Source organism: Liolophura sinensis, chromosome 9 (assembly GCF_032854445.1).
Source record: "Liolophura sinensis isolate JHLJ2023 chromosome 9, CUHK_Ljap_v2, whole genome shotgun sequence".
NCBI lineage: Eukaryota > Metazoa > Mollusca > Polyplacophora > Chitonida > Chitonidae > Liolophura > Liolophura sinensis.
In genome coordinates, this window is record NC_088303.1 from 6,808,548 (window position 1) to 6,825,213 (window position 16,666).

The 16,666-nt window shown below is 40.5% G+C and overlaps 1 protein-coding gene across 1 annotated transcript; it reads left to right on the forward strand.

Annotated features, from left to right (window-relative positions):
- Positions 1-1,547: 1,547 nt before the first annotated feature.
- On the forward strand, positions 1,548-3,828 carry LOC135475069 (uncharacterized). The gene is made up of 2 exons (XM_064754813.1): positions 1,548-1,585; positions 2,997-3,828. The coding sequence occupies exons 1-2, from the start codon at positions 1,548-1,550 to the stop codon at positions 3,826-3,828; spliced, it is 870 nt and encodes a 289-aa protein (XP_064610883.1).
- Positions 3,829-16,666: the final 12,838 nt, after the last annotated feature.

Sequence of the window (16,666 nt, forward strand, 5' to 3'; positions counted from 1 at the left end):
CATTTTGAAGTATATGTGACTTCGTCAAGTTACCCCATTGTTGTGTATACAGATCACAATCCCTTAACCTTCTTGCACAAACTAAAAGGTAAAAACCGAAGATTGTTACGGTGGAGTTTGCTTTTGCAAGAATTTAATCTAGAGATTAGACACATAAAAGGGAAAGATAATGTGATTGCTGATTGTTTGTCACGTGTCTAGTTGGTTTTCTGCAGCTTTGTTTTTATAGACTGTGGTAAACGTTATTATTATTCATAATTATGAATATATTAAAGAAAGTTTTATGCAAAACTTTCTTTCCCTGAAGGGTGGGGGTGTTATGTATGACTATTTAACGTTTCATGTACTGTTAGTCTGCGGACCTTTGTGTTATATGTTATAAGCATAACAGGCCCTGTTATATATGTACAGCGCGGACCTGGCCGAAAGCACCTTGTTCAATGCTCTGTTATTTAACTGGATGTTCATTGGCTGTTAATTCTGTGTCCAAGAATAGTTGAATCCACCTGGACCGTATATAAGCCGTGTTTTCTGTGCAGAGTGGAGGTATTTTTGCTGCATCCACTGGGAGCCAGGAGAGTGTGCGACGCTCTCGTATCGAGTCCATTATATTTATATGAGCAGGTGATGCCAGTTTCATTTGGGAGGACAGATTTTTATGCCGGCACCGTTTGTGTACCACTGATGTCTGGTTTATGTGAATTTCTGCGGAAGTCACGTTTATTGGTGTTCGGATCTTTATTATGAATATACAGTGTTGACTGTGTAGTTTGTTTAACACGCTGACCTCACCTGACCAACAAGGTCGTCAAGGACTCTAAACTGAAGTTTTCAGTTTTGCAAAGGACGTTCGTTCTGCCACAAGGTGACATTACTCTACGTCTCTGAACGGCTCGTTTGTGAGCTTCTGCGGGAGCTGTGACTGATCTGAAGTGGATTATACCTCCATGCCTGTATTTACCCTGTGTTGTGCTCTGCGGGTGTGACGTCATTCAAAGGCTTGACTGTTCCAGTTCTGTGTAACCTGTGTACTGTGTTCGTGTTCGCTAACCTGGCGAAGTACCTGTCTAGGACAATTTGTGACTTGTGTGAATTGTGTGTTTATCCCATGGTCTTTACGTTGGATCTCCTGGAACACGTTCCTTGGGTTGCAAAGGTGAACTGGAAACTTTTAAAGACCGGTAATACTGATGTGTATGTTGTTGTTGTTGTTGAACTGTCTCATTTTATATATATATAAAGCATTGTTTACATTGTAATATTGAGTCACTGAGTCTGTTTTCTGTTGCTGTTTTCAATACCGTAACAACGTTCAAAATCTAAAACCATTTTCAGTTGCCCATTTCTCGATTTTATTGAGACAAAGCTGTAACTGACGTTCGATATTATTCATATTCTAAGCTCGGTAGCATATAAGGAAACCGCCAACATATAAAGAACCCTCTGTGCCCGATGTTAATGTTTTGGCTAGGCTATTTATTTTTATGCTAAACAGAGTTAGTGATAGAATGCTGTCCTGGGGCACACCCATTTCTTGCTGAGTCAGAATGAGTGGACCCCACCCGTACCTTAAACTGATGATCAGGTAAAAATTCTCATATAAATAATGGTAATCGACCTTTAAGACCCATATCCGCGAGGCCTTTTAAAATACCATATTTCAATGTGGTGTCATAGGCCTTTTCAAGGTCAAAAAATATGGACACCACACGTTCGTTATTGATGAATCCATTGCGAATAAAGATTTCGTATCGAACAAGGTGATCCATTGTAGATATGCCTTGACGAAAACCACATTGAACATCAGAAAGTAACTTGGTTTCAAGAAACCAAACAACTCTATCATTAATAATCTGTTCCATAGTCTTACAGAGGCAGCTGGTAAGAGCTATGGGACGGTAATTATTAGGATCAGTGTGATCCTTACCCGGTTTGGGGACCGGGATAACACACGCCTCCCTCCATGAGGCTGGAAAATCACCAGTTATCCAAATATCATTAAGCATGTCCAAGAGAGTCTGCAGTGGCTCTGGTGGTAAATGATTCAGAAACTTATAGTATACGTTATCAGGACCACAAGCAGTATCGTGTGCCTTTTTTAATGCAGTTTTAAGTTCCTCGATATTAAAAGGGCCACTATAATCTTCTAAATTCTTAGAAGAAAAGGGCAACTTAATTTTCTCCTCCTGGGTTTTAATATGTTGGAATTCTCCAGTATAGTTCTGAGAAGAAGATTTCTTTGAAATTGTTTCAGCTAATTTATTGGCTGTATCAGATGGATAGGTTAATATATTATCGCCATCTTTTAAATGCTGAACTTTTTCTTTAGTATTTTTGCCCTTAAGTTTCTGAACCATGTTCCAGACTTTACGCATGGGTGTATTTGACGTAATGCCCGAAAGAAAGTTCCGCCAACAAGATCGTCTCTTGGACTTGAGTAATAGACGAGCCTTAGCACTAAAAATACGAACCTGGTTTAACTTGGACAAGGCATTCTTATGGATGTACAACTTCTTGGTTTATTTAACACAACGTTTCGATGCAGATACTAGCATCGTTATCAAGTGAATGACATCAAAATTACTACTGCGCTTATATATAGCAAGAGAAGCAAATGTCAACAGATAAAACAAAAAGAGGTAAACAGTCCTCAGGGGGTTAAGGTGTCCTGGGGTGGGTGTTGGGGTACTGACTAGGCTCGGTGGGGTTCCTGAGCGGTTTGGAGGATTAGCAGATCATAAGCTGAGGGGAGGTAGATGCCGTGATCTCTGTTCAGGCTGGGCTTTAATCTCTTAATCTGGATGGCTTCCTGTAGTTTTCGTTTCTTCCAATGGGGCTGATTCATGTTCAGTGTCCTGACTGTATTCCAGTTGATGTTGTGGGATGGGTTTTCATGTATGTGGTCAGATATGGCAGATTTGGAGTCAAGTTTCTGTACTGATGATTGGTGTTCTTTAATTCTGGTTTGAAGCGGTCTGCCTGTTTCACCTATGTAGGAGTTGTTGCAACTGCATTTTAATTGTCCACGTGAAGAGAACAGCAGACGCGCTACAAACCACAGTGTACCGCAAACCGACCCACTCCGACCAGTACATCCACTACAAGTCCAACCACCCGCCCAAAACCAAAACCGGCATCATCTCCACCCTCACAAAGAGAGCTAAACTCATCTGTAACAGCAACTTAGACGAAGAGATCCAACACCTGCGTACAGTTTTCACTCACCTGAATGGATACCCAGCAGACCAAGTAAATAAAACCATCCAGAAGTACTCGCAACGTGAACTCAATCAACAGCCTAGAGTCCACGTGCAAGGCCCCGGTATACGAATCAACCTCCCCTACATTGGTCCAACCAGCCACAAAATAGCCCGCCTAATAAAACAGTCAACTGGAATAGAAACAGTCTTCAGAAGCCTGACCACACTAAAGACCCACCTACATGCCACAGGAAAGAAGACACCAACCAAACCCCAACCACCCAAAGGAGTTGTCTACCAATTAAAATGCAGTTGCAACAACTCCTACATAGGTGAAACAGGCAGGCCGCTTCAAACCAGAATTAAAGAACACCAATCATCAGTACAGAAACTTGACTCCAAATCTGCCATATCTGACCACATACATGAAAACCCATCCCACAACATCAACTGGAATACAGTCAGGACACTGAACATGAATCAGCCCCATTGGAAGAAACGAAAACTACAGGAAGCCATCCAGATTAAGAGATTAAAGCCCAGCCTGAACAGAGATCACGGCATCTACCTCCCCTCAGCTTATGATCTGCTAATCCTCCAAACCGCTCAGGAACCCCACCGAGCCTAGTCAGTACCCCAACACCCACCCCAGGACACCTTAACCCCCTGAGGACTGTTTACCTCTTTTTGTTTTATCTGTTGACATTTGCTTCTCTTGCTATATATAAGTGCAGTAGTAATTTTGATGTCATTCACTTGATAACGATGCTAGTATCTGCATCGAAACGTTGTGTTAAATAAACCAAGAAGTTGTACATCCATAAGAATGCCTTGTCCAGTGTATCTCCTCACCGACTTCTAAATACCACTTAAGCAAGTGGTTTAACTTATTATCATTCGGACATATATTAAAGCTTCGCTCGACCTTTTTACGGTCTTTAATGGTTATGCGACAGTCCTAATCATACCAGGGTTTACTTTTGGTGAGTGAGTGAGTGAGTGCTTGGGGTTTAACGTCGTACTCAACAATTTTTCAGTCATATGACGACGAAGGACCAAGGATTGATCCTGGATCTACCGGTCCCGAAGCGGACGCTCTACCAACTGTGCTATCCGGGCCAGTCAGGTTTTCTTTTGGATTTGTCCAGGTCTTAGGAATAGTTCTATTGGCAGCTCGTAAGACAAGATCATTAAATTTTAATATTGGATTATCTGCTGCATTGAGAGTCCCTGGAGTGATATTAGCCTCACAGAACATCTCAAATGCAATCCAATCTGCTTTATCGAATTTCGACCTAGCTACACGTTCTAAAGAGTTAGAAATGATATGTTCTAGGATTATAGGAAAATGGTCACTATCACAAAAATCGGCATGCACCCTCCAAGGAAAATCAGGGAGAAGTGATGGATCTGTGATAGTGAGGTCGATAGCAGAATAAGCGCCATTACCCGTATGTAAATAGGTATTTGAACCATCATTGAAATAACACAGTTCCTCCTTAGGTAAGAAATCTTCCACTATCTTGCCCTTATCATTTATTTTATTACTTCCCCATAAGAGGTTATGGGAATTAAAATCTCCCATTAATATTGAAGGTTTTCGTAACTGTTCTATTAAATTATGTAACTGCAAAGCTGACAAAGAAATGTTAGGAGCAATATACACTGAACATAATGTAATTCTTTCAGACAAGGAAACACGAACGGCCACAGCCTGAAGCTCTGTATCCAGAGGAACAGGGCTGTTTCTCTGGAACAGTGAGCCGCCTGCAGCTTGCTCTTCTTGATTTGAATAAGTGCTGTAGAAGGAATAATTTTTCAGAGTTAATTTATCTTTGTCAGATTCTTGAGGAGAGTTGCCTGAAGACAAAAGGCAATAGGATTTAATGATTGAACAATCTGTGTTATTTCAATAAAATTGACCTTAAGGCCTCGACAATTCCACTGTATAATTTTGTCGTATATCGCCAGTACGAAGAGAGACGTTAGGAGATTTTTCTTTGTGTTTGGATCGAGGACGACCCTTCCTTGGAGACCGGCTGGAAGATCTCCCTGGTGCGGGTGATGTATCCATCACATCCGCACCTGATGTTGAAGGACCAACGTCCTCCAACGATCCAAACTTAATATAAGTTCGGACAGGGTCCCTAGTGGCTTTAGAAGGACGCTCTTTTGGGCCACTGGGTTTATTAAGTTTATTGTTATTATTTGGAGGTTTATGTTCGGACATATTTTTGTTTTTAGGTTGACTGGGTTTAGGGTTATCGGGCTGGTCAGTATTATTGGCTGGTTTTTTTTGTATCGAGGTAGTCTGGGTTGAGGACGTATTAAAAGCAGGTCGAACAGCAGGTTCAACAGAAATAGGACATGGTTTCTGGTTTCCAAGTCATTGATGTTTGAGTAACAACAGATGCCACTCGCTTGACCTCATTGGCAAATGAAGTCTGCAGTGAAGTATTAGGAGGCGAGACTAGTTTGCGGGCCTCCTGATACGATATATTGTTTTTAGTCTTTATAGGGGTTATTTGTTTTCCTTTTACGAGAAGTGGGCAGTCCTTAAGGAGGTCATGTAATCTCCACCGCAATTGCAACATTTAACTGTGCTGCTGCAGTCGAAACCATCATGACCCTCGCTGCCGCACCGGAAACAAATCAGTTTACTTTTTACACTGGCCGTTGCCATGACCAAATTTTTGACAGTTGAAACAACGTGTCAGGCTAGGTATATATAAGTCCACACCAACTCTATACGGGGCAGTGTAAATATACGACGGAATAGATTTAATGTTGAAGGTCAGAAGATATGTATTTAGTTTAATGATGTTACCAGATTTCTTCGTGGTGAAGCATTTCACTCTGGCAACACCCTGTGACTTCAGTTCAGTGCAGATTTCCTCTTCTGATAAGTTAATAATATCCTGATCCCTGTCACGTATAATTCCCTGACAGCTGTTCAGGGAATTATGAGGTGAGGTATACAAGGGATATCAGTTATTTTGCTTAAAGCGAATAAATTTATGGACTGTTGTTTCCGGAAACATTCAATGAGATTGTATGTGGATTGTAATTTCTTGACGTTTTTTAATGTACCTGCTGAGCCCTGCAAGGCCCTTTTCAGTACAAATGGATGTATTTTGGAGGCCGGCTTCTGTTCACTGTTTGTTTAGACAACTATAAAGGCCGGCCAACTGTCCAGTCTGTTATCAACCCGTCCGATAAAACCTCTAATTTCCTCTCTTTGTCAGCGCTTGAAATCGGTTGAGAGGAAGACCTGGTATTTAGATTAGAAACATTCGAATTTAGGTTTAAATGACATGGCAATATGTATATAAAATTCACCCCATATGTTCCCCACCCACCACGGAGTGCCAACAAGGGCGATGCCTGAACCTGGGAATACCCAGCAGGAAAGACACAAAGGACTCCATATGAGGTATACTCGAACAGATTTATTTATACCAAAGGTTAAATTCTACTCGATTAACTCATGTGCCACCGCCCCAAAACGTGGTCCCACAAACGAAATTTCAGAAATTACATTTATTCTCTAAGGAGTTGTGTTATGGAGAAATTTTGGGACCACGCAGAAGCAGGCCGTGACCAAGCCGATTGATTGGACCGGGCCCATCCGACCTCCCGTCTCTCTCCAAGTAAGGGCCAAAGTGGCATGTTGGGCGTGAGGAACTCGCAAGACCAACACGCCCTCAGCCAGCAGGATCCCGTCCTCGGAGATTACGGGTCGCAACCTACGGCAAACAGGTGGCTTCCCGGTTGCCTCTCACACAACCGAGAAGATGTGAGCCTATTATGTTCACCGGGCTCTCACAGGAGAGCTCTAGGTTAGTCGACTTTCACGACAAGCTTGCCTAGAGGGCTGAGGTCCTATTTTTATCACCCCGGAAACCCCACGGGGGTCAAGCTAGAAGATATAGCTCCGGTCTCTTTTCCAGAGTCTCTCCTCTCTGGCTTCTTTCATAACCTAAACTGATATTTGATAATAAATCCAATACAAATCAACTTATAATTCCGCAAGGTTTTGCTGAAATTAAGGCTAACTATGCGGATTATAAAATTATCTATACTGATGGGTCAAAGGATGGGGACAGTGTTGCGGCTGCGGCTGTCTTAGACCAGCGAGTCTCTTCTCTCCGTCTTCTACATTCTTCTTCTCTGCCGAGGGTAGGGCTATACCCCTTGCCTTATTACGTTTCTTCTGGGTGCGCCCAGAATGCAGTGTATGTAGTAATTCGCTTTCCTGTCTTTTTTTTCACTACAGCATAATAAATTTAAAAACCCATTGATACTTGAAATATTAGCCTTACATAGAAAACCAATGAAAAGAAATAAAGATATTATATTCTGCTGGATACAGAGTCATACTTGTATCCATGGAAACACAATTGTGCCCAGGGAGGCAGCCCCTAATAATTCCAGATTATAAGGTAAAATCGCGTATACATATTTTAGATCGAACATTCTTAAACACATTCGTCGCCTTTGACAGGACCTTCACGTCCATAATAAAATGCATAGTACTCGCACTGTTGTTGACTTTAATTTGTATACGAGGTGTCGTGTTGGGCATTTTCGTCTATCTCACAATTTTATTCTTGAGGGGGCTCTTTCCCAGAGTGTGTTGGATGTGATGTTCAGTACGGCATCAAACTTATCCTAATTGACTGTGCACACTTTGCGAATGTTCGGCAAAGATATACCCAATCGCCGCTATATATGATGCTGTCGTAAACTATTTGGGGGCCATTGGCCTATATCATAAAATGTAAATTTTAATTATCATAAATAGTTATAGATAAAATTATATATACATATAATTTCCTTGATATACTATTTTTAAAAATACGTACAATGTGTACAACGTGTGTAAAGCAGAATATATGATATCTTTTCTTATTGGAAAGCAATGCTTTAGAAAAGCATTGTTCATTGATGGTTTAATGAAATGCAGGTTTCTTGAGTTGCTCATGTACGTACAAGTTTGAACGCAACGAAGTTTTTACTACATCTAGAGCTTATAATCATTCGGAATTTCATGTCGCCTTGTTCAATTTGCGGTTGAGATATTCCTTTATCAAAAAGCGAGAAAAGAAAAAGAAAACGGTTCGGTGGGTCTTCCATAATTGAAAATTTCTTACATAAGAATGCCGTTTGGAACCAGATCTGTGTGTCGGTCAGGATGCCCTCGTTTCTTTTTTTGATGAAGAATTGATTTGAAAATGACAAATGGTAACGGTTCGTCACACCTTTGTCCACGCAGTTGCATAATTGCCCCGTTGACATGTGTAATTTAACACTCGCCTATGAAAACGTCCCCACACAGCAAAACTGCGCTTTGCGCTGATAACCAGGAAATGTTTAAAGGCTTTCAGCAAAACCTTAAACAGGATTTAGGTACCCTCAGCTGGCTGCACCCTACTGACAGAAGCTGGAAACACTTAGGCATTGTAAAATTCATCATAGTTTAAAACGTTGTCCATATAAAATATATGACGTTGAGGACACCATGTCATATCTAGTAGTGCTATACCCTAAGGTAGTGCTATGCTCAGTGTTCAACAGCCACTCTCCCTGACGTCATTTTGTATTGTTACCATATTTATTTTTTGTTTGATTTGTGTTCTAACCCGTACTCAAGAATACTTCATGAATACAGATGTGAATAAGAAGTAAATTGATTTTGTTGATGGGTGTTAAATGCCTGACTTAACAGCCATCACGGCGCCTACGTGGTTCAGTCGGTTAGCGCGCTACCGCAGCGTAATGATCCGGGAGTCTCTCACCAATGCGGTCACTGTGAGTTCAAGTCCAGCTCATGCTGGCTTCCTCTCGGCCGTACTGTGGGAAGGTCTGTCAGCAGCCTGCGGATGGTCGTGGTTTCCCGGGCTCTGCCCGGTTTCCTCCGACCATAATGCTGGCCGCCGTGGTAGAAGTGAAATATTCTTGAATACGGCGTTAAACACCAATCAAATAAATAAATACATAACAGCCATCACAATTAATTTTAACGGCAGAAACCAATCCAGTGCCCACTGGAAAAAGCTGATTTTGGTCACTTAGCAGACAAATATCCTGATTTAAAGCCGCTATTGAAAACACCATCTGGCTTTTTGCAATGCAAAACTTACATGAACATGTAGGCGCTCCTCGAGGTAAACCCCTCGAAAAATAACTCACCAACTTTCCCACATATCGTGAACAGCTTTTACTGAACCAGCTCAATGTTTAGGGATATTGGAATATTTAAGGCAGTGGAAGCCCGCCCTTTTGGAGAATAATCTCAAAAATTCCCCATCCGAGACTTTTTGCATTCAGTTCATTTATGTCCATAACTGTCTAAAAAAACACTGTGAAATTTGCATTTGGATTGAACGGTTAACCGATCGATGTAGGGCGCTCTCAGTAAAGGTCACTTTTCCAACAGACAAATAAGGCGTACTGCAGCTTAGGTTAGGCTCGCCACTGTTAAACTAGAGTTTATATTTAATATTCATCAAGTGTTTTACGTCGTAAAACAAGAATATGGTCGTACATTTGTGTTAATGTTGGTTGGGTATCATTATGGGTAGAAACCGGGCAAATCCTGGGGGAAACCCAGGACCAGTGGTAGGTTGCTGACAGATCTTACCACGTACACGTAAACTAAGAGATGTTCTGTTCAAATTCACGAAGCGCACATCTGTCAGAGGCTTGTGGGCTATTCCGATATTACTATCTGTAATTATCGCATAATTATGGACATGAAACCTTCCCCGAATTACACAATCATTGTAGACAAGAGGTGCAAAGGACAGCAGAAAGGATCTTCTTCGATTGATGTATTAAAGGGACAGTTTTACACATGCCATCATTTTACAACACCAAGATTTTCTGTTTGCATTTACACGTCATTTCATTTTACTGGAAATCACACGTCTGTGCTTCTACACAGTGTACGCCAAAGGAGGTACATATATACTTGTGTATGACCCGACACGCTTGTTGGAAACCATAACTGTCAATCGTGGGTAAATGAAAGATGTGGGCCTGCGTCAAGAAAACATGTATAATTAGTTTTCAGACGGAAACAAAGCGTTTGCTGACGGGGAACTTCACAGCTATCGATTAGTTCCAATTTGAGAATGGCCGACATTTAGACTCTTTTAACCTTCACCAAAGAAGACTGTTCCTTGCTGCTTTTTCTGTAATTTCTCAAGGAAGCAAGAAATAGGTGAAATTCTGTTAATCGGTTGGTTTCGGCAAGAAGGGATAATGAATAGAGTCGATCGATGGTGCACTGACACGTGAGCAGAACAAGCATTGCAAATTCTTGAATAGGAATTTTGAACTTTAGAATTTTCATAGAAACTGTTCAAAATATTGACGGAGTGAAGTGCAGCAGTTGCCAGTCCCAGGGCTAGGTCATGTCTATCAAAATTGTAACAAAAAAAATGGTTGAACAGGAAAAATTTCAGGTCGACGATTTTCCCTGCTTTGTACAGAATATCGGACAGGGTGTCATTTAAGGCAGACCAATGCCCGCTGCGCAGTGTATGACCTGACAATAATAAAATCTGGCTCCCAACAATTTCAGCCAAAGATTGTTTTGTTCAACCTTGTACAGTATACAGTCTATGAAAGGCTGCTTATCGAGTTACTCATGAAGAGTTTCGTATCATTTAATCTTTCATCCACCTTGGGTCATTATTTAAATATAATGAAAGCAGTGAACTAAAATGTTCAAAATGTATGTAACGTAGTGAATCGCTATCAACAATTATGCCATTACAATCATTTTATGCTCTCTGATCAGTTCATGAAAGTTAGACTTTTCAGGTAGAGGGAAAATACTGCATGTTCGCTGGGATGTAATGCAGTCTTCTGATAGTTCCCAGTGATGAAGTATACAACAAGTAGGATCGCAACAATAGTTTACATATTTTACACCATGATACTCAAAAAGGAGATAAAATCTTGTGTTTTTTTATATAAACATTTTTCCCTCTGTTCACATCCTCTGTTAATTAAGAATAGTGTTAGCAGTATAAATACACGTCCTCGGCGCCGTATTAACTAATGGAGACACAAAAAGTTAAAAACACCAATAAATAAATAACTCATCATCACAGAAGTCTTAGTCGTATTGTTCTAGGCGATAGAGTTAAATGGGTTAGCATACAAATTTTCAGTCAAATGACGACACCAAGTCAAATTATACTGACACCGGGCCAACCAATTCTGCTTCCTTGCTCTAACCTCTTAATGCTTACCAACAAACGAGGCAGCAACTTCGAGGCTGACGCCCTCGATCATTAGGCCACCAAAGCTGTCTAACTATTGTGATGTACCTGTGCACAAAATTATGTCAACAGGTTTCCCTATATTGTTAAAAGTTCAATCTCGTGTTTTCTTCTGCTATGTATATGAGAAAATGTAATGTCATGCATTTTTAATCACCCGAGTACTCTACGCACTGCGCTGCTGGGTTAAATACTGATATAAACCCTTGTGTGACTTTAAACGTTGTGATTTATTTATTTATTTATTTGATTGGTGTTTTACGCCGTACTCAAGAATATTTCACTTATACGACGGCGGCCAGCATTATGGTGGGCGGAAACGGGCACAGCCCGGGGGAAACCACGACCATCCGCAGGTTGCTGGAAGACCTACCCACTTACGGCCGGAGAGGAAGCCAGCATGATCTGGACTTGAACTCACAGCGACCGCATTGGTGAGAGGCTTCTGGGTCATAACGCTGCGCTAGCGCACTAACCGACTGAGGCACGGAGGCCCCTAAACGTTGTGAATGTCCCTCTAGGTTAAATATATATGGTATGGTAAGACATGAAGTTGGCTCACTTTACATCATTTCAGAAACCAAAAGCAAAGAAGGATTAAACGCAGTAGAACACCAGTGACGATAAAAGAGAAAAAAAGCGTTGATACTCCAAATCGACAACTTTATATGAAATCAGCGAGGCATATCCAAATTTCACTCATGCAACATACGGCAGGCTTTGGGTGTAATGGATGACTATTTTGCCTTACCTCAAATGCAAAACACATTTGATTGAATACCTCCTAAAATTAATTAAATTTATAAACAGGACCGGAATACTACGCCTCTGGTGTACCATTGCCTTAATAATAGTGATCTAGGAACTATAACCTCATGTACAGCGAGATTCTCACAACAGTCTCTTTCTTTCAACTTTGCCCATATTCAGGTCTGTGTAAAATCCGTAATATTATCAAAGCTCTCTTTCGTCATTGGCGAATTTTTAGTGTTCAGCCATAATCGTTCATACTTTCGTGAGTGACAATGTTAATCTCCCATTAGTTTGTTCACCAAGAATTCATTGCTTGGGGTGAATCAATTAATAAATTAATGAAAAGGGGACCTACTGGATAGATTATTTGCCAGATTGCCGATGCTATGAAAATGATCTGCTAGAGATGCAACGTTTCTATTTTGTCCCTAATTGATATCAGTCACTTGACAAAGCTCTTTGCCAAATATGTTTGGTTTTAATGTTGACGAAAGTTTAAAAGAAAAAAACTATACGCCGGTACTGATAATGTGAGCTGGAGTAAAGTTGACCAGGTTTCATTCCTTCCCGCTTAACTTCTTCCTTTCCCCAAGATATCCACGCCAAAAGGCCCAACGTTTTCTGTAACATGCTCACGGCACGTAGTACATGTATAAGCACTGCAAAGCTTCTCCTGTGACATTTTCTGCGCTGAACCAACTCGTTCACCAATCATGCAAAGCTAGATGGGAAACAATAATTAGATGAAAGTGCTAAAACAGTATGCGGCACATTTAAAACATATGCACTGAAAATACAGTTGAAGACTGAAGACAGTTGAAGTTTGCTGATATAAGCAAAATTAAAAACAATGAAATACGTTTATTGTTTTTTTTTTCTACAGGACTAAGATCGGATAAAAGGCTTGGGTTTGAAGTATTTCAAACAAATTACTTCAAAACAAAAACATCGTTAATCTTGGTTAAGTACACTTTTCTTGTGTTGAGGGCGGTCCTCGCAATGATGCATATCACACAGAGCACTTCCATGAATATACGATTTAAAGCCCTACGGTGTCGGTAACATGCGATCAGAAAGAATCAAATACCCACACGGACAAAATTTAAACCAGATTAAATCTGACCTGGTTTAAATGGAAGCCAGTTGTAAACATGCGTGCTTTCACACGACCATGTGGCCAAGCCGGTGTTAAGCCAGTTCAGGGATTTGTTACATTTCACCGGTTTAGTCTTTACGACGTCATTCTGACCTCCACATACCAAGGACATTTAATCCAGTTACTGTTCACACGGCACAGATAAACACGTTCAAGTATTGAAACTGGCTCAAAGCTACGTCGCTAGCAGGGGAAAATAAACCGGATTAAATGCCTCCACTTTCCGTTCACACGGGCGGCGTCAAACTGGCTCAAAGCTACTTTCGCAAGTTAAGCCAGCTTATCTATCCCCGTGTGGGTATACGCCTCATACCAGACATTCCCAAGTCTATACCAATCTATCGTTAAGCAAAATACACGCATACAAAAACATATGTATCCCTCCTGGGTAGGACATCAACCTAATAAATTTTACATCAAACATAGCGTCCCCTTTGTCGAACACACCCATTATTTGCAGTAACTTATGAAAGTAAATTTTGACAAATCATATCATCAAGTTTTTGGTTTGAACTGTTTTGGTACCGAAACACCGCTGAATCTTGGACCGAATATAAGACATAATACTCAACTTGTCAAAAATCTAGAGCTCAAACTCAAGAGCAATACGTCTCTGTCGTTTCTCTGGAATCGCACCCTGTGAGCCTATCTGGACAAGCTCCGTCCGTTTATTGTTTTAGGTAATAGAGCGGGTAAATGCCGCAATGCCATCATACCGCAGATTACATTCATACAAAACAGCAATTCATCATTCTGTTCACCCAACCTGTCAGTCCAAATGATTGCTTCACGTCTATAAAAAGTGAAAACGTTACAACCAGTTGCCTAATTGACCAGAAAAAAGACACCTTGTGTATACAATACAAACAAAAAATTACTCTCAATTGTCCCTTTCATTTTTGTCTGTTTGATAATTTCATCACGTTTAATCAACCTAGTTTTTTTCCCATTTCAAACTTCCATGAATGCTTACAGTTATAGAAGTAAACCGTATCTCGGCAAATCTCATGAAGAAACTTGTCATCTTATCATTACCTCATACAGTGCTATATATCTGGCTGCTATATACAAATAGGTAGGAGTATACATGTAACAAAAATAATGTAATTTTTCTCCAGCAGTCAAAAACATGTTTTGTCGGGAGCACCGACAGTTACGTAAACTGCGATCAACTGTATACTCTTAAGGCTCTTCCTGACACTTCCATATACGAACTTGTTTTAAATTTTAAATAAAATGTTATCTGATGAAATAAAGTTTCTTTCATTCCTTCTAAATATATGATCTCAAAGCAGTATGGATGCACAGTCTGGTGTTTGGGGACTCCGTTATAAAAAAAAACGTGCAGTCTATTTTGCGGAGAGAGTAGTTCAGCTCTTGTTACTACGTGCAGTTTTTATTGGTTGATGTGCAAATATTGTAAAACAAATTATTCGTCAAGCCTATTCACCTGTAGGAATAGCTTTTTGACGTAAAAAAACTTATGGAGTTTAACACTAATAGTGAGCATTAAGTTGTAACAGTATTTAAGTTCCAATAATGTAGACGACCAAAAAAGCGATGTGTAGAGCTTGTGGTTTTACATGCCACTGAGAAAAGGCAATTTTGATAGCCTGTAAATTTTATAGCTGACATTTTTGTCTTGTAGATTAAGTAATTATAAAACGTACGCATAACCTATCTTTGTTTCTAGTGTCAGTGTAGCGTTTGTCTATTCTTACACATAAACCTCACTCTTAAGGTGTAGCTATCTTCACGTAAAGTTAGTCTAAGTTAGTCCATTTCCGGTTTGTATGGCCCTTCCTCGTTAGAGGTGGGCAGAACCTCAAACGGGATGACCATTCTATTTATGTTTTTTTTTTACACATATTTTTCTAGTCCAATCTCTATCCAACTGGTCCCGGAGGAGGCAATGGTGTCAGCCCGAGAAAGAGGAGTGTTTACAGCTGTGACATGGCTTTTAATTGAACATACTGGACTACATACGCGCTACTCGTCTCCGAGGCCAGATTTGCCCTAAACTTTTTGACGTAGGGGCAGTGTGACATGCTGATTTCCTGTTATGAATCTTGTTATCTGTAGGTGTATATTCTGTTAAATGGCTTGAATATCGATATTAACAGTCGATTGTCATAAGTAACGTCTGCAATTGTGGAACACTTAGGGCTGTTTTTCTTTGTGATTGGTCTTTTGTTTTAACATACATCAAACAACTTTAACATCAAAAGCAATAGTAAGCCAAACGTGGTCAGGTTGACACTCTATACACAGTTGCCGTCCTCGTTATAGACACCGCCGACGCAACTTCCATTTAAGCTAATGTGAAATGTGCACTTATTGGTCAATAACTGTCACGTGCCTCGCTGTGATTGGATGATTTGGTTTCCCACCCATTCCATTGGCATGGACTTGCCCAAAATCATAACAAAACAACCTAAAGAGAAGGAAGTGGCTATTTTCGGTGTTATCCAACCCGTGGCTCTATTTTTTAACAAAGGTATATTAGAACAGAAATATAACGTAGTTTACCATGCTCAAAGCACCAATATAATCCACAGCAGACAGGCGTTGTCTACTGTTCAAGACTTCCAGGTGCCAGGCCTACAGTTCTCAAACAGTGGACAACTCCCATCTGATGTGGATTATCTTGGTGATTTAATTATGTATGAAATTAGGACCAAATCATGCATAGAGAAGCAGTCAACAGTTTCCAATGATTTTGGAGACACGCAGGGAATGTTCTCGGTGCAGGAGTTAAATCGTGTACCATACTAGTATGTCAGTTCTTGATAATCAGAATGTGTATCTCAGTTATGCTCTGATTGCAACTGTTCATGAATCCAATGTGGCGATCTAATACAAGGCAGATAAAATCAAGCGGGTAATGCGGAATTCGACAAAATCATATAGCAGAGTGCCAGGGATTCTGGACGCTCTGTCCATGTGTACTTACAAGAGAATTATACGTAAAGTAAAACTGAAGAAACTTAGAGTGAGGGCGTTTGATAGAAAAACCTTGACACATTCTCCACAAGACTTCACCTATTGCTCACATCATTTTGTCTAGTACGGGTGCTGTGTTAATGGAGACATGCAGATTGTGGTAAAGGAGATACGTGTACCTTTCCTCTAATCTGTCATGTAATTTTCGGAAAATTTCCAATACACAGAAGTGTACATGTATTCGCTGTCTGTTAATGCCGACTCCACTGTTGTGTCTGTGTGGTAATCCCTGCATCTAGACCATGTCTTGGCAAATCCTA

What these genes read in the sequence shown, in the direction of transcription:
- LOC135475069 (XM_064754813.1), top strand. Translation starts at nt 1,548, where the DNA reads ATGAGTGGACCCCACCCGTACCTTAAACTGATGATCAG. An exon ending in TACCTTAAACTGATGATCAG is followed by an intron (nt 1,586 to 2,996) that starts GTAAAAATTCTC and finishes TCACCTATGTAG; the next exon opens with GAGTTGTTGCAACTGCATTT.